This window comes from Phyllopteryx taeniolatus, unplaced genomic scaffold (assembly GCF_024500385.1).
Source record: "Phyllopteryx taeniolatus isolate TA_2022b unplaced genomic scaffold, UOR_Ptae_1.2 contig_24, whole genome shotgun sequence".
Lineage (NCBI taxonomy): Eukaryota > Metazoa > Chordata > Actinopteri > Syngnathiformes > Syngnathidae > Phyllopteryx > Phyllopteryx taeniolatus.
The window spans coordinates 3768523-3786613 of NW_026903162.1; the positions used below are offsets into that span (position 1 = coordinate 3768523).

At 45.9% G+C, this 18091-nt stretch overlaps 1 protein-coding gene across 2 annotated transcripts in view; it reads right to left on the minus strand.

Annotated features, from left to right (window-relative positions):
• Positions 1-14793, minus strand: part of LOC133473329 (mucin-2) — a 23353-nt gene extending 8560 nt beyond the window's left edge. Inside the window, exons 1-2 of one of the 2 annotated variants that reach the window (XM_061764980.1) lie at positions 14445-14793; positions 8576-8733 (exon numbers count right to left, since the gene is read on the minus strand). In XM_061764980.1, the coding sequence (XP_061620964.1) occupies positions 8576-8733; positions 14445-14685 (399 nt within the window). In that variant the 5' untranslated portion in view covers positions 14686-14793. The remainder of the gene's footprint in view (positions 1-8575; positions 8734-14444) is intronic. The other variant, XM_061764981.1, reaches the window with a different exon arrangement.
• Between the last annotated feature and the right edge of the window lie 3298 nt (positions 14794-18091).

The following is an 18091-nucleotide window of genomic DNA, read 5'->3' on the forward strand; positions in this document are numbered from 1 at the left end:
TGGAGGAAGGTGTCAAGTGTGTTATGTGACAGAAGAGTCTCTGCTAGGATGAAGGGCAAAGTTTATAAAACAGTGGTGAGGCCAGCCATGATGTATGGATTAGAGACAGTGGCACTGAAGAGAAAACAGGAAGCAGAGCTGGAGGTGGCGGAAATGAAGATGTTGAGGTTCGCTCTCGGAGTGACCAGGTTGGATAAAATTAGAAATGAGCTCATCAGAGGGACAGCCAAGGTTCGATGTTTTGGAGACAAAGTTAGAGAGAGCAGACTTCAATGGTTTGGACACGTCCAGAGGAGAGAGAGTGAGTATATTGGTAGAAGGATGATGAGGATGGAGCTGCCAGGCAAGAGAGCTAGAGGAAGACCAAAGAGAAGGTTGATGGATGTCGTGAGGGAAGACATGATGGCAGTTGGTGTTCGAGAGGAGGATGCAGGAGATAGGCTCGCATGGAAAAGGATGACGCGCTGTGGGGACCCCTAACGGGACAAGGCGAATGGAAAAGAAGAAGAAGACTCTAGTGCCTGTTTCTCTGATCACCTTGGGTGTAGTGGTCCAGTCTTCTGGAAGCTCCTCCTGTCCAACACTCGTCCTTTCTCAGCTTCCACCACATGGTTCTCTGCTCTGCCTTTGTCTTCTTAATCTTCCTCCACACCACCGGACTCATCTTACACGCCACCATCCTATGCGGTCTAGGCACACTCTCCCCTACCACAACCTTACAGTTGGTAACCTCCTTCAGATTACATCGTCTGCACAAGTTGTCAGCCACCTGTGTGCTTCTACCCCCGCTCTTGTAGGTTACCCTAAGTTCCTGCCTCTTCTGGAAGAAAATGTTCACTACAGCCATTTCCATGCTTTTTGCAAAGTCTACAACCATATGTCCCTCCAAGTTCCTTTCCTGGATGCCGTACTTACCCATTACTTCTTCATCACCTGTTTCCTTCACCAAAATGTCCATTACAATCTGCACCAATCACGACTCTCTCTCTGTCTGGGATGCTCAGAACTACTTTGTCTAGCTCCCTCCAGAATTTCTCTTTCACCTCTTGGTCACATCCTACCTGTGGGGCATCGCCACTAATCACATTATACATAACACCCTCAATTTCAAGTTTCAGCGTCATCACTCGATCTGATACTCTTTTCACCTCCAAGACATTCTTAGCCAACTCTTCTTTTAAAATAACCCCGACTCCATTTCTCTTCCCATCTACACCATGGTAAAATAATTTAAACCCTGCCCCTAAACGTCTAGCCTTACTGTCTTTCCACCTGGTCTCCTGGACACACAATATATCAACCTTTCTCCTAATCATCATGTCAACCAACTCCCGAGATTTTCCTGTCATAGTCCCAACATTCAAAGTCCCCACATTCAATTCTTGGCTCTGTGCTTTCCTCTTCTCTTTCTGCCTAAAAACCCGATTTCCACCTCTCCGTCTTTAACCCACAGTAGCTGAATTTCCACTGCCGCCCTGCAGGTTAATAGTGCCGAGGGTGGACGTTGTTAACCCGGGCCACAACTGATCCGGTATAGAAATCTTTAGATGAACGCTCATATTTGTTTGGCAAAGTTTTAAACCGGATTCCCTTCCTGACGAAACCCTCTGCATTTATCCGGGCTTGGGACCAGCCTACAGTTTGGACTGGCTTGTGCCCCCCATGGGGCTGCGGACCGTTGAGCCATATTTATGGGGGTAGAATTGAAAATGTTTATTCAGTCAAAGACACAGACCACTGGACAGCTGGTAACAAATGTTTGGCTCTTTTGTTTAGCAGTTTATGTCAAATGATGTTTGTTTTTGTATACTTTATAGTAAATTGGGTATCTGTTGCTGAGCATACAGTAGTGTTTGTATTTGTGTGTTGTTTGTATCATTTAATTGAAGGTTGATAAGCAGCTTGAAGTGCAAAAAGAAATGTCAATAATTTCCCAAAATTGCATTGGGTTGTCACACCCCATGTGAACTGTCCCCATTCGGAGGGGAAAATATACAAACAGTTATCAGCCGGGCACACCTGGACAGAAGGAAGCTGGACAGCAAGGGATAACAAAACAAAGCCAACCAGCAAGGACCTGAGGAGGAATCCCCAGACCACAGTCAGCGTCAGCTAGTGGGGAAACACAGAGCGCTAGCAACCATCTGAAGCTAGCTAAAAAAGCAAACAAGATCGCTGGGGAAGACAACAAGCTAGCTAGCATCTGACTCTATCTGAGGATGCTAATAAACTGGCTATCATCAAGCTAACAGATGAGCTAAGATAGCTAATAAGCTAGCCATCATCCAGCTAAAACACTAGCTAGCATTTGAAGGTACCGGGGGAAGCTAACAAGCGAACCTTTATGCATCTAACACGCTAGCTTGCATCTGAAGCGAACTGAGGAAGCCAATAAGGTGGTCAACATTCTAGCTATCAAGCTAGCTATCATCCAGCTAACAGGTTAGCCTTCATACAACTAACAAGTTACCTATCATCCAGCTAAAGGATCTATCAGTGGATATGGACTGAGACAAAATGGCTGAAAATGCAGAAGTCAATGAGATTCTGGGAAATCTCAAGTGTTCTGGATCTCAATCAGCATTCACCAGGAGACTAAATATCCTAACCCAAACTACAAACTCATCCACAGAAGAAAAGCTGAAGGCTGAATCGGAAAAGCTTGATAGCAAATACGACAACCTCATTGCAGCCAACACCGATTACATGGGAGGTCTAGCTGAGGCAATCATCGGTGACAGCAGGTCACAAGCAGAGAATATCACAAAGATGGCAGAGGATTGCGATGAAAAGTTTGCAGAAGTTGTGCCTGAAGTCAAGTTCGCCCTCTGGTATAGATTCGCTGCACCTGAACTAGTCACCCGGGCGAGCCGAGACATCCATGGACCCAGCAGGTCTGATTGAGGTGCGGCAAAAAACCTCTGAGCTCTGTGAAGTACAGGGTAAATATCGGAGGGAGTCTACTGAAAAGACCAAGAAAGCAAGAAAGCACTAGCCCTACGGAAACCCTGGATTCCGAGAGTCCAAGCCGGTAGGCTACCAGAGGTGACGGTATGCCTGACTGAATGGAGTGAGTTTCTGTGGCGCAAGTGGGAGCAAGAGATTTGTGACGCAAAGTGAAGGAAATACAAGCTGAAGATCAAGATAATATGTGCCCAAAACGTGGATATGTAAAAACAGAATGCAATCCAACAGCAAATGTGAAGTGGAGAATAGAAAGACGAATCAGCCGCTGCACATATGCATGGCGCAGCATCAGTGTGGATAGGGAGGATCGCTGGTGAGAAAGCGGGGTAAGCCATCTACATTATGTCAAACTGGAAAAGCCATCTGTAAACAGAGAAAGAGGTTTGAGGCATCACCTTAAGCCTATAACAATGTCCTGACATCCCTCCCCCCAAAGCCTCTTCTAAAGAAGAGCTGTCTTGATGCCACAGTACTCAACTAATGGCCCATATCAAACCTGCTATTCTAAGTACTAGAAAGTTGTATACCAACAGCTTACTGACTTTCTCTTAGGATGGTGGTCTGTAAGATAACTCTGGTGGTGGGGAGAAATATTAAGAAGACAAAGACAGAGACGCGAACGATATGGTGGAAGCTGAGAAAGGAAGAGTGTTGTGTGTTTTTTTGGAAAGAGGTTAGAAGGGTTCTCGGTGGACAGGAGGAGCTTCCAGAAGACTGGACCGCTACAGTCAAGGTGATCAGAGAGACAGGCAGGAGAGTACTTGGTGTATCTTCTTGTCGGAAAGGGGAGAAGGAGACTTGGTAGTGGAACCTCAAAGTACAGGAAATCATACAAGGAAAGAGCATAGCTAAGCAGAAGTGGGACACTGAGAGGACCGAGGAGAGGAGAAAGGGATACATTGAGATGCAACGTAGGGCGAAGGTAGAGGTGACCAAAGCCAACCAAAAGGCATATGATGACATGTATGCCGGGTTGGACACGAAAGAAGGAGAAAAGGATCTATACAGGTTGGCCAGACAGAGGGATAGAGATGGGAAGGATGTGCAGCAGGTTAGGGTGATTAAGGATAGAGATGGAAATGTGTTGACTGGTGCCAGTAGTGTGCTTGCTGGATGGAAAGAATACTTAAAATCAGACAGAAAGAACAGTAGACGAGGAAAGTGTGGTGGACTAGGAAGTAGCAAAGATTACTAAGGGGGAAGTTAGAAAGGCAGTTGGTCCTGATGACATTCCTGTGGAGATATGAAAGCATCTAGGAGAGGTGGCTGTGGAGTTTTTGACCAGCTTGTTCAATAGAATTCTAGCGTGTGAGAAGATGCCTGAGGAATGGAGGAAAAGTGTGCTGCTGCCCATTTTTAAGAACAAGGGTGATGTGGGAACTATAGAGGAATAAAGCTGATGAGCCACGCAATGACGTTATAGGAAACTGTAGTGGAGGCTAGACTCAGGACAGAAGTGAGTATTTGTGAGCAACAGCATGGTTTCCTGCCTAGATAGATTACCACAGATGCATTATTTGCCGTGAGGGTGTTGATGGGGAAGTACAGAGAAGGCCGCAGGGAGCTGCATTGTGTCTTTGTAGATCGAGAGAAAGCCTATGACAGAGTACTTAGAGAGGAACTGTGGTACTGCATATGGAAGTCTGGAGTCGCAGAGAAGTATGTTAGAATAGTACAGGACGTGTATGAGGGCAGCAGAACAGTGGCGAGGTGTGCTGTAGGTGTGACAGAGGAGTTTTAGATGGAGCTGGGAGATGGATAGGCTGACAGATGAGGTTAGACTGGAGTCCTCATGGACCATGATGTTCACAGATGACATTGTGATCTGCAGTGAAAGCAGGGAGCAGGTGGAGGAACAGTTAGAAAGGTGAAAGCATACACTGACAAGGAGAGGAATGAAGATGAGCCGAAGTAAGACAGAATATACGTGCATAAATGAAAGGAGTGAAAGGGGAAGAGTGAGGCTACAGGGAGAAGAGCAAGGGTGGTGGATTTAAATACTTGGGGTCAACAGTCCAGAGCAATTGTGAGTGTGGTAAGGAAGTAAAGAAACCAGTCCAAGCAGGTTGGAATGGGTGACAGTGGGTGACAGTGGTGAGGCCAGCCATGATGTACGGATTAGAGACAGTGGCACTGAAGAGACAACAGGAAGCTCCTGTGGCAGGACGTGCTTTTTTGAGGATGGAATTGATGTTTGTCTCCCATTTCAGGTCCTGAGAGACTGTAATTCCCAGGAACCTGACGGTCTTGACGGTTGTCAGAGGGAAGTTGGACAGCGTGAGGGGCAGCTGAGGGGGAAGGATGGTTCCTGACGTCCACGATCATCTCTACAGTCTCGAGCGTGTTCAGCTCCAGGTTGTGTCGGCCACACCACGGCTCCAGCCGCTCCACTTCCTGTCGATATGCAGACTCGTCACAGTCGTTGATGAGGCCGATGATTGTGGAGTCTTCTGCAAATTTCAGGAGTTTGACAGCTGGGTGCGTTGAGGTGCAGTTGTTCGTGTACAGCAAAAAGAGCAGCAGAGAGAGGACACATCCTTGGGGCGCCCCAGTGCTGGTGGTGTGTGTGGATGAGGTGGTATCCCCCAGCCTCACCTACTGTGTCCAGCCCGTCAGGATGCTGTACATTATTGGCAGATGGCAGGTGAGACGCTGAGCTGCAGAAGCTTGGAGGAGAGGAGTTCGGGTATGATGGTGTTAAACTGCATGTACAGGATCCTTGCGTAGGTCCCCGCGCCGTCGAGGTGACCTAGGATCAAATGCAGTCCCATGTTACTGCGTCATTCACAGACCTGTTTGCTCGGTAACCAAACTGCAGGGAACCAGCAGGGGACCTGTGACGCTCTTGAGGTGGTCCAGCACGAGGTGTTCAAAAGACTTCATGACCACAGATGTCAGGGCGACAGGCATTTAGAATTGCACGTGTCTTGGGGACTGGGATGATGGTGGAGCGTTTGAAACAGGATGGTACTTCACACAGCTCCAGAGAGCTATCTAGGATTACTGTGAAGACTGGAGCGAGCTGGTCCGCTCAGACTTTGAGGCAGGATGGTGAGACAAGGTCTGGGTCCACCGCTTTGTGGATCTTTTGTTGTTTGAAGTATCACATCCTGTTCGTGGATGGTCAACTTAGAAGGGGGAGTCAGAGGTGTGATGGTGGTCAGTGGTGTGGCTGGGTGGGTGTGGGGTGTGAAAGTGTCCTTTTAAAATCTGCGCTCGAGGCACCACCTTGAGGAATCTGCACACTTTGGGCCTGAGGTTCTACCTGCAGGCTTTAGGGGACGGGTGTTATCGCTGTTCGCCACGACCAAGTCCTTAGGTCAGTGGCAGAGTCCATTTGTTCAGTGAGCCAGAACAACAAGTCCCAGGTCACCGCCAAGAAAATAATCGCTTTCATCAGAGCAGGTGAAAAGGCTCAACATTACAGACTCCTCATGCTGTCTTCGAATGAACGTCCTCTCCCGAGCACCGGTGATCACCACCACAGTTTTCCTCATTTTTTTCTTTTTTTCACCCGACACACTGACAGTGGTGCGGCACATTGTTGTTGTCGTCACCATGGTAAGGAGTGTATCCGGTCATGTTGACCAGTCACACGTTTTCTGGTTCCGCCTCTCCGACAGTGTTTGATTTGACAAGATAAAGCATATATTACATAAACAATGCAAATATGAATTTTAACTGACCCCATGACATCTTTGTCCTCTGGCCTTTAAGCTTCTTCTAAAGAAGAGCTATTTTGATGCCACAGTACTCAATAACTAACTGCCCATATCAAACCTGCTATTCTAGGTCCTAGAAAGTTGTATACCAACAGCTTACTGACTTCCTCTTGTCTAATAATGCTTTTGATACTTTCCAATCAGGCTTCAGGTCGCAGCTCAGCCCTGACGCAGCTCTGATCAAGGCGATAAATTATATTTGTCTAAACACGGATGCAGGCAAAGTCTCAGTCTTAGTTCTGCTGGACCTGAGCATTACTTTTGACACAGTTGACCATCTGAGCTTATCACACGGGTTAGAACACTTGGGGAGCCTCTCTGGTACTGTTTTAAACTGGTTCAAGTCCTCTCTCGAGGACAAGAAGTTTTTCGTTGAAATTGGTTTCTTGGGCCAAATGGCTACAGCCTATGGGGTTCCCCAGGGGTCAATCCTGGGACCACTATTATTCAACTCTTACATGCTTCCATTAGGCCAGATAACAGACAATTATAAAGTGTCATACCATGTAGATGACACTCAGATCTACATGTCACTGGCAGGTGAACATGGGCCTGAAGATTTACTCGGTCACCGCATCAAACAGATCAGTGTGTGGATGCAAAACAATTTTTTCTAATTAAACTCCAACAAGCGGCACGGGGGCCGACTGGTTAGCACATCTGTCTCACAGTTCTGAGGACTGGGGTGCAAATCCCGGCCCCGCCTGTGTTCAGTTTGCATGTTCTCCCCGTGCATGCGTGGGTTTTCTCCGTGCACTCCGGTTTCCTCCCACATCCCAAAAACATGCATTAATTGTACACTCTAAATTGCCCGTGGGTGTGAATGTGAGTGTGAATGGTTGTTTGTTTCTATGTGCCCTGCGATTGGCTGGCGATCAGCTCAGGGTGTACCCCGCCTTTCGCCCGAAGATAGCTGGGATAGGCTCCAGAACCCCCGCGACCCGAGTGAGGATAAGCGGAACGGAAGATGAATGAATGAATGAGTAAACGCCAACAAAACTGAAATCGTCTGTGGCCCACAGAAACAAAGAATGTGTTATCAGTCACCATGAGACAGTTTCTCTGAAACGTAGTAGGGGGGTTAATGGTTATAATGGACTCAGACCTGGCCACATTATATCAATACCATCAGCAGCCTTTTATTATCTCAAAATCATTGCCAAAATCAGAGTAATTGTGTCTAAAACTGCCTTAGAGAGACTAAACTAGGTGTCTGTCTCCAGCAGGTTAGAATACCGTAATGGCCTGCTCACTGAGGTCTCTAATCCAGCTCTAAGACAGCTGCAGTATATCCAGAACGCTGCTTCTGGAGTCCTGACGAGAAATCTCTGCAAGGGCTTCCTGATGCTCTGAGTATAGACCTTTCAACAGTTCTGCTTGTGTACAAGTATCTTCATGGTCTAGCGCCAAAGTACATCTCTGACATGTTAAAGCCGTATGAACCTTCTTGGGCTCTGAGAAGGTCAGGGAGCAGTCTCCTGCTGGTGCCCAGAATCAAGACTAAATACGGTGTCACTGTGTTTCAGTTTTAAGATGTTAAAATCTGAACGGTTTTCCAGAAGACATAAGACAGTCCTCAACTCTGACAATGTTCAAATCGAGACTGAACACAATTCTAGTTATTATTATTTGTGCATATGATGACAGAGTGTTTTATCTACACTCGTCACTCTGAATTGAATTAATTAATGATTATTTTATAATAAATTTTATTTGCCTTCTGGTAATTTTATACAACTGTCGAGCACTTTGAATTGCCTTCTATACAAATTAACTTGCCTTACCTTGCCTATTGTACAGAGGTGCACTGATGGCTTGTGTGGTGTAGAAATCAACCCAACATTTCAACAAGTTGTAGACTTTTTGCTACCAGTAGACATACACACCTCGTGATTTGGAAGTGCAATTGATAGGTTTGAATTTCCTTCTTTTGCGGCGTCAACGTCGTAGTCATTTAGCAGGATGTACACCATATCCTCTTCATTATATTGTTTGTCTTGTTCTTCTGGTTGCTCAATTACCAAAAGATGGCCAGAAAGAAGGTCTGCAAACGTTTGCATAAAGTCAAATTAACATTCTGAAATGCCTTTATCACATGCAGTGTTGTCTAATGTGCAGCTCCATCACTGAGACCAATAGTTATCTTGACCCATTCCCAAAATGACCATACATTTAGGATGTATAATCTTATTACGAAACAATAAATGACTAAACATTACAATACCATTCAATGTGATTACAAAACAATACAATTCACAGTATTGCAAATAAGGCGCAATATAATTTGACAATTGATGCAACACAGTAGGATATGATCAAATGCAAAGAATACTGAGGCGCTATTTGCTTGGATGACACACATTTATAAAAATGAGAAAGAAAAAAAAGTTTACTTTTATAATATAGCGTACATGGAAAAATTACATTCAAATCCTGCAAAGCGAACGTAAACGATTGCCGATCGAATTTTTTTTCTTCACACAAATAAATGTAAACCAGAAAAGGTTTGCCCTATGCTGTGACACAAATCTTGCAAATCGGAAAAGCAATTGCATCATTTACCATATAATAGCCTCTTTTTACATAATCTCCAGTTTTATTGCCTGGCTTTAGTAATAACTTCATTGAAGCTATGTTCATATGGCTACTAATTCTACCGTTATCCTTTATCTCATTGACTGTTCTGAAAAATAGAGGCGCTAGTATTGGCCAAAAATGTTTAATGAATTCAACGGGGATCCGTCCAGGCCAGGCGCCCGTCCCGGTTGCATATTTTTTAATGCCTTTATAAGGTCACCTTTTGATTTGAGTAATAGACAACACTGCTCTCCCCAATCTGTCATAATCCTGATTTCGAAATTAATAATATATCCCTTAATTTTTTTACATGGAAACAACATGGAATTAACCACCTACAACAACTATTTAACAATAATGGCTGGTTGGGCCACCCTCAAAAGCAACAACTGAACAATAACTATAACTTTTCTATAACTGGCTATGAGTTTTCACATCTCTGAGGAGATATTTTGGCCCACTCGTCCTTGCCGAACTGCTTTAATTCAGCAACGCTGGAGGGTTTTCGAGCATTAACGGCCTTTATAAGGTCATGCCATAACACTTCAATCAGATTCAAGTCCGGACTTTGACTATGCCACTCCGAAAACTTCATTTTGTTTTGAAGCCATTCAGAAGTTGACTTGCTGGTGTGTTTTGGATCATTGTCCTGCTGCAAAACCCAAGTGCGTTTCAGCTTGACGTCACAAACTGATGTCCAAACATTCCCCTTCAGGATTTTCAAGAGCAGAGTTCATCTTCTTCTTCTTTTCCTTTCGGCTTGTCCCTTTAGTGGTCGCCACAGCGTGTCATCCTTTTCCATGGAAGCATATCCCCTGCATTCTCCTTTCCAACACCAACTGCCCTCATGTCTTCCCTCACGACAACCATAAACCTTCTATTTGGTCTTCCTCTAGCTCTCTTGCCTGGCAGCTCCATCCTCATCATTCTTCTACCAATATACTCACTATTTCTCCTCTGGATGTGTCCAAACCATCAAAGTCTGCTCTCTCTAACTTGGTCTCCAAAATATCGAACCTTAGCTGTCCCTCTGATGAGCTCAGTTGTAATTTTATGCAACCTGGTCACTCCGAGAGCGAACCTCAACATCTTAATTTCCGCCACCTCCAGCTCTGCTTCCTGCTGTCTCTTCAGTGCCACTGTCTCTAATCCGGACATCATGGCTGGCCTCACCATTGTTTTATAAACTTTGCCCTTCATCCTAGCAGAGACTCTTCTGTCACCTAACACACCTGACACCTTCCTCCACCCGTTACAACCTGCTTGGACCCGTTTCTCCACTTCCTGACCACACTCACCGTTGCTCTGGACGGTTGACCCCAAGTATTTAAAGTCCTCCACCCTGGCTCTCTCTTCTCCCTCTCATTCATGCACGTATATTCTGTCTTACTTCGGCTAATCTTCATTCCTCTGTTTTCCAGTGCATGCCTCTATCTTTAGAACTGTTCCTCCACCTGCTCCCTGCTTTCACTGCAGATCACAATGTCATCTGCAAACATCACGGTCCATGGGGATTCCAGTCTAACCTCAACTGTCAGCCTATCCATCACCACTGCAAACAGGAAGGGGCTCAGGGCCGACCCTGATGCAGTCCCACCTTAAATTCGTCCGTCACACCTACAGCACAACTCACCGCTGTTCTGCTGCCCTCGTACATGTCCTGTATTATTCTAACATACTTCTCTGCCACTCCAGACTTCATGCAGTACCACAGTTCCTCTCTGGGTACTCTGTCATAGGCTTTCTCTAGATCTACAAAGACACAATGTAGCTCCTTCTGACCTCTCTGTACTTTTCCATCAACATCCTCAAGGCAAATAATGCGCCTGTGGTACTCTTTCTTGGCATGAAACCATACTGTTGCTCGGAAATACTCACTTCTGTCCTGAGGCAAGCCTCCACTACTCTTTCCCATAACTTCATTGTGTGACTCATCAACTTTATTCCTCTATAGTTCCCACAGCTCTGCACATCACCCTTGTTCTTAAAAATGGGCACCAGCACACTTTTCCTCCATTCCTCAGGCATCTTCTCACACGCTAGAATTCTATTGAACAAGCTGGTCAAAAACTCCACAGCCACCTCTCCTAGATGCTTCCATACCTCCACAGGAATGTCATCAGGACCAACTGCCTTTCCATTTTTCATCCTCTTTAATGCCTTTCTAACTTCCCCCTTACTAATCATTGCCACTTCCTGGTCCACCACACTTGCTTCTTCTACTCTCCGATTTTCCTCATTCATCAACTCCTCAAAGTATTCTTTCCATCTAGCGAGCACACTGCTGGCACCAGTCAACACATTTTCATCTCTATACTTAATCACGCTAACCTGCTGCACATCCTTCCCATCTTTATCCCTCTGTCTGGCCAGCCTGTATAGATCCTTTTCCCCTTCTTTAGTGTCCAACCTGGCATACATGTCATCATATGCCTCTTTCTCCTCCTCGCTCCTCTCAGTGTCCCAGTTCTTCTTAGCTAACCTTTTTCCTTGTATGATTTCCTGTACTGTGAGCTTCCACCACCAAGTCTCCTTCTCTCCTTTCCTGCCAGAAGATACACCAAGTACTCTCCTGCCTGCCTCTCTGATCACCTTGGCTGCAATGGTCCAGTCTCCTGGAAGCTCCTCCTGTCTACCGAGAGCCTGTCTCACCTCTTCCCCAAAAGCCGCGCAACACTCGTCCTGTCTCAGCTTCCACCACATGGTTCTCTGCTCTGCCTTTGTCTTCCTAATCTTCCTCCCCACCACCAAAGTCATCTTACACACCACCATCCAATGCTGTCTAGCCACACTCTCTCCTACCACAACCTTACAGTCGGTAACCTCCTTCAGATTACATCATCTGCACAAGATGTAATCCCCCTGCGTGCGTCTACCTCCGCTCTTGTAGGTCACCCTATGTTCCTGCCTCTTCTGGAAAAAAGTGTTCACTACAGCCATTTTCATCCTTTTTTGCAAAATCTACCACCATCTGTCCCTCCAAGTTCCTTTCCTGGATGCCGTACTTACCCATCACTTCTTCATCATCCCTATTTCTTTCACCAACATGTCCATTACAATCTGCACCAATCACGACTCTCTCTCTGTCTGGGATGGTCAGAACTACTTCGTCTAGCTCCTTCCAGAATTTCTCTCTCACCTCTAGGTCACATCCTACCTGTGTGGCATAGCCACTAATCACATTATACAATTTCAAGTTTCAGCCTCATCACTCGATCTTATACTCTTTTCACCTCCAAGACATTCTTAGCCAACTCTTCGTTTAAAATAACCCCGACTCCATTTCTCTTCCCATCTACACCATGGTAAAATAATTTCAACCCTGCCCCTAAACTTCAAGCCTTACTGCCTTTCCACCTGGTCTCCTGGACACACAATATTTCAACCTTCCTCCTAATCATCATGTCAACCAACTCCAGAGATTTTCCTGTCATAGTCCCAACATTCAAAGTCCCCACATTGAGTTCTAGGCTGTGTGCTTTCCTCTTCTCTTTCTGCCGAAGAACCAGCTTTCCACCTCTTCTTCAACTTCGACCCACAGTAGCTGAATTTCCAACAGCGCCCTGCAGGTTGACGGCGCCAGCGGATATTGTTAAGCCGGGCCACGACCGATCCGGTATGGAATTCTTTGGATGAACGCTCATATTTGTTTGGCAAATTTTTAAGCCGGATGCCCTTTGTGACGCAACCCTCTGCATTTATCCGGGCTTGGGACCGCCCTACAGTTTGCACTGGCTTGTGCCCCCATAGGGCTGCATTCAAGAGCAGTGTTCATGATACCATCAATCACAGCAAGCCGTCCAGGTCCTGAAGGAGAAAAGCAGCCCCAGACCACCACACTACCACCATCATGTTTGACTTCTGGTATGGTGCTGTTTTTCTGAAATACATTTACACCAGATGTAACGAGACACACACCTTCCAAAATGTTCAACTTTCGTGTCATTGGTTCATATACTATTCTCACAAAAGTGTTGGAAATAATTCAGATGGGTTTTTTTTCCCCCCCAAACGTAAGACGAGCCTTTATTCTTCGTCATCAGTGGTTTTTGCCTTAGAACTCTGCCATTTTCTATTCCTTATTGTTGAGTCATGAACAATGATCTGAACTGAGGCAAAGGAGGCCTGCAGTTCTTCAGATTTGTCCTGAGTTCCTTAGTTACCCATTGGATGAGTCGTTGCTGTGTTCTTGGGGTAATATTTGGAGGCTGGCCACTCCTTGAAAGATTCACCACGGGTCCATGTTTTCTCCCTTTGTGGATAATGGCTCTCACTGTGACTCAATGACTTTCTTCCTTATCTTCTTGAATTTATTTGGAACGTGGCATTTTGTTGCAGCTTTTTGGGGTCTTGGTTGACTTCCTTTTTTCAGACAGGTTATGTTCAAAAGACTTCTTGATTGAACAAGTCTGGAGGTAATCAGGTTCGGATGTGGGCAGTGAAAAGGAACTCCGCTTTCCCCAAAATGTAATTCGCAACAGTTAATCATGACATAACATAATAATCATCAAACCATCTATTGGGTTTAGGGGCCATTACTTTTTACCTTCACATGGTCAAGTAGCTTTGAATAGTACTGTCTTTAATGAATAAAAGGACCATTTAAAAACTGCATTTTATGTTTACTTGGGGCGTCTTTGTCTGATATGTACATTTGTTTGACATACTTTAAGATTTTTTAAATGTGCATTTAGCGTTACTAGTGTCAAATAAAAACAGACAACCGTGGAAAGTGTACAGGATATATGCTACAGGTCCATAAAGAAGGAAAAAAAGCTCATGGCGCAAATTTAGGGCTGTTTAGCTGGAAAAGCATGTTCGGAGACGAAGATGACGAAGTGATTGTGCACAAAGGAACACAACAATCTCCATGCTATTGTTTGTTGCTTTTGGAACAGAAAAACAGATCGATGTTTTATAAGGCTCCTCCATCGGCTGTTTTTTTTTTTTTTTAACTCAAGAGTGAATGGCCGTTGCTGTATGACTTCACCAAACCGGAAGCGAGTAAACCGTATTATTAACAACGGAAATAACGTCACGCCGCCATGCATCGGGTGGAGTGAATGTACTACAGACGCCTCACAAAATGCGTTCCCCTTCCCCCTCACACAATTCCGAGAGATAGCGCCAAAGACGATTCGGCAACATTTTGAGACAAACAAAAGCATCCAAACTCACCGCACTGAACGGCTCCATCCCGTGTCCCCGGACGGCCACGTACACCGCTCGCAACGGTAATCGCATCCGCCATTTGTCTGCATGTTGTTTTCAGGGCCTCGTTCTCCGTCTTCACCTTCGTTAACTCTGCCTTTAATTCGTCGACCAGCGTTTCGAAAAGGTTGGTCGTTTCTGCTATCGTATTCTTAACTAGTCCGTCCATAAAGGATGCGTACTTGGTTTGGAAATCGTCCGTCGACATAATCGCCTGTAATCCCTTAGCTTGAGTGACAAACCACGAGTCCGCTTTGATGGGGAAGCTTCGACGAAATGTGGCGAGATGGCCGTCCTCCTCAACATGGCTGCCAGACACGTCACCACCATGCGCGCGAACCGCCGCCTGACGTCACACTTGGGCCGGCTCTGTGTTGATTGGCCGCCAGGTGGTGCTTTACCGCCACCTACTGTAACTGCACTGTCGTCACCCATGAAATGTTTTTAAACACTCTATGCCAGTTAATGTCGGCCTCAAAGAAAAAAACAAAACCGGCTTGCTACGTGAAATCTTTATGAAAGGAGGACAAAACACTAAAATGTTGTGTTGATGTATAGTTTTATTTGTTTAAAAAACGTGAGTAAAATGTCAATGATTGACTCGTGTCTTGGAGTTTTGATTGGAAAAATGAGCGAGCATGAATAGCTATGCTAGCTACGCATTAAGATGATCGGGCCGTATTGAACTCGAGTATTGACCTGTTTGAATTTGCTTTAAGGATACGACTCAACTCGCTTGACAAAAATTTGAGCGAATTAGTAATCCAGTCATTTTGGATTGAGGTAAACGGACCGGTGCGGGATCAAGCCTTAGAACCGGAAGTCACACACTTTTTTCACATCTGACCCAATTTGTCAGCTAATTCAACAATTATTATCGGTGGCGACTTTAATATAGTACTTGATCCAACCGTAGACCGCTCAAATACAAAAACATTCCAGACAATCACAGTCTTCCCGAATATTAGATGAATATATGTATGATTTCGATTTGTACATACGGAGAATAAAAAAAAAAAAAATTCATACAAAAAGGGAATACACTTTATTTTCTTCAGTTCACCGCTTTGTAGGTGGAATTCTTTCCCATTCTTGCTTGATGTACAGCTTCAGCTGTTCAACGGTCCGGGGACCCCGTTGTCGTATTTTAATGTGGTTTGGGATTGTCTTGCTGAAATAAGCAGGGGCGTTCATGAAAAAAACGTCGCTTGGATGGCAGCATATGTTTCTCCAAAACCTGTACGTACCTTTCAGCATCAGAATCATCTTTATTTGCCAAGTATGTCCAAAAAAACAAGGAATTTGTCTCCGGTAGTTGGAGCCGCTCTTGTACGACAACAGACAGTCAATTGACAAAGAACACTTTTGTGACATTAAGACATTGACAAAAAGAAAAAAAAACAGTCACTGAGCAATAAAGGGTTGCTTGTTGTCTGGTAATGCTGGTACATTATTATTTTTTTTTGACAATTGTACAAAAGATGCAGAGTCCTCGAACACTTAGAGCAGTTCGAACGACTAATATTGCAATAGTCCGCTGCAATGACCATTGTGCAAAGGGCGCCGAGACTTCAAGGAGTCTATGCGGTTTAAAGTGACGAGTAGTGCGATAATCTAGGACAATGTTGATTGTGCAAATGTTGCAGATACTCCTCAATCAGTGTGCAAATGGAGCAGATGCAACTCTGGCATGAGTGGCCAGTATTGGTCAACAGCAGATATGCAAATAGTGCAGCGTGGTGAAACTACTACAGTGAGTGCATGAGTAATATATAATTGGCCCAACATTAATGGTGACTTCACAGATGTGTAAGTTACCCATGCCATTGGCACTAACACAGCCCCATACCATCACAGATGCTGGGTTTTGAACTTTGCGTCCATAACAGTCCGGATGGTTCTTTTCCCCTTTGGCCCGGAGGACACCACTTCCACAATTTCCCAAAACAATTTGAAATGTGGACTCGTCGGACCAGAGAACACTTTTCCACTTTGCATCGGTCCATCTTAGATGAGCTCGGGCCCAGAGAAGCCGGCGGCGTTTCTGGGTGTTGCTGATAAATGGCTTTTGCTTTGCATAGTAGAGTTTTAAGTTTTTCTCATGCACTTGTTCACAAAGAGGTGAACCTTGCCCCATCTTTGCTTGTGAATAACTGAGCAATTCAGGGAGGCTCCTTTTCTACCCAATCATGGCACCCGCCTGTTCCCAATTAGCCTGTTCACCTGTGGGATGTTCCAAACAGGTGTTTGATGAGCATTCCGTCTTTTTTATCACCTGTCCCAGCTTTTTTGGAACGTGCCATAAAATTCCAAGTTCATGATTATTTGCTAAAAACAATCAAGTTTATCAGTTAGAACATTAAATATCTTGTCTTTGTAGTGTATTCTATCCATCCATCCATCCATCTTCTACCGCTTATCCGAGGTCGGGTCGCGGGGGCAGTAGCTTTAGCAGGGACGCCCAGACTTCCCTTTCCCCAGCCACTTCATCCATCTCTTCCCGCGGGAATCCGAGGCGTTCCCAGGCTAGCCGAAGGATGTAGTCTCTCCAGCGTGTCCTGGGTCGTCCCCGGGGTCTCCTCCCGGTGGGACGTGCCCGGAACACCTCACCGGGGAGACGTCCGGGAGGCATCCGAATCAGATGCCCCAGCCACCTCATCTGGCTCCTCTCGATGTGAAGGAGCAACGGCTCGACTCTGAGATCCTCCCGGATGACCGAGCTTCTCACCCTATCTCTAAGGGAGAGCCCGGACACCCTGCGGAGGAAACTGATTTCGGCCGCTTGTATCCGGGATCTCGTTCTTTCGGTCACGACCCACAGCTCGTGACCATAGGTGGGGGTAGGAACGTAGATCGACCGGTAAATCGAGAGTTTCGCCTTTCGGCTTAGCTCCATCTTTACCACAACGGATCGATACAAAGTCCGCATCTCTGCAGATGCTGCACTGATCCGCCTGTCGATCTCCTTTTCCATTCTTCCCTTTTCACAAGATTTCACAAGACCCCAAGATACTTGAACTCCTCCACTTGGGGCAGGATCTCATCCCCGACCTGGAGAGGGCACACTACCCTTTTCCGACTGAGGACCATGGTCTAAGATTTGGAGGTGCTGATTCTCATCCCAGCCGCTTCACAGTCGGCTGCGAACTGCTCCAATGAGAGTTGGAGGTCACAGTTTGATGAAGCCAACAGAACCACACCATCTGCAAAAAGCAGAGATGCAATACTAAGGCCACCAAACCTGACCCCCTCTACGCCTCGGCTGCGCCTAGAAATTCTGTCCATAAAAGTTATGAACAGAATCGGTGACAAAGGCCAGCCTTGGCGGAGTCCAACCCTCACCGGAAACGAGTCCGATTTACTGCCGGATATGCGGACCAAACTCTGACTCCGGTCGTACAGGGACCGAACAGCCCGTATCAGGGGGTTCGGTACCCCATACTCCCGAAGCACCCCGCACAGGACCACCTGAGGGACACGGTCGAACGCCTTCTCCAAGTCCACAAAACAGACTGGTTGGGCGAACTCCCATGCATCCTTGAGGACCCTGCCAAGGGTGTAGAGCTGCTCCACTGTTCCACGGCCAAGACGGAAACCACACTGCACCTTCTGAA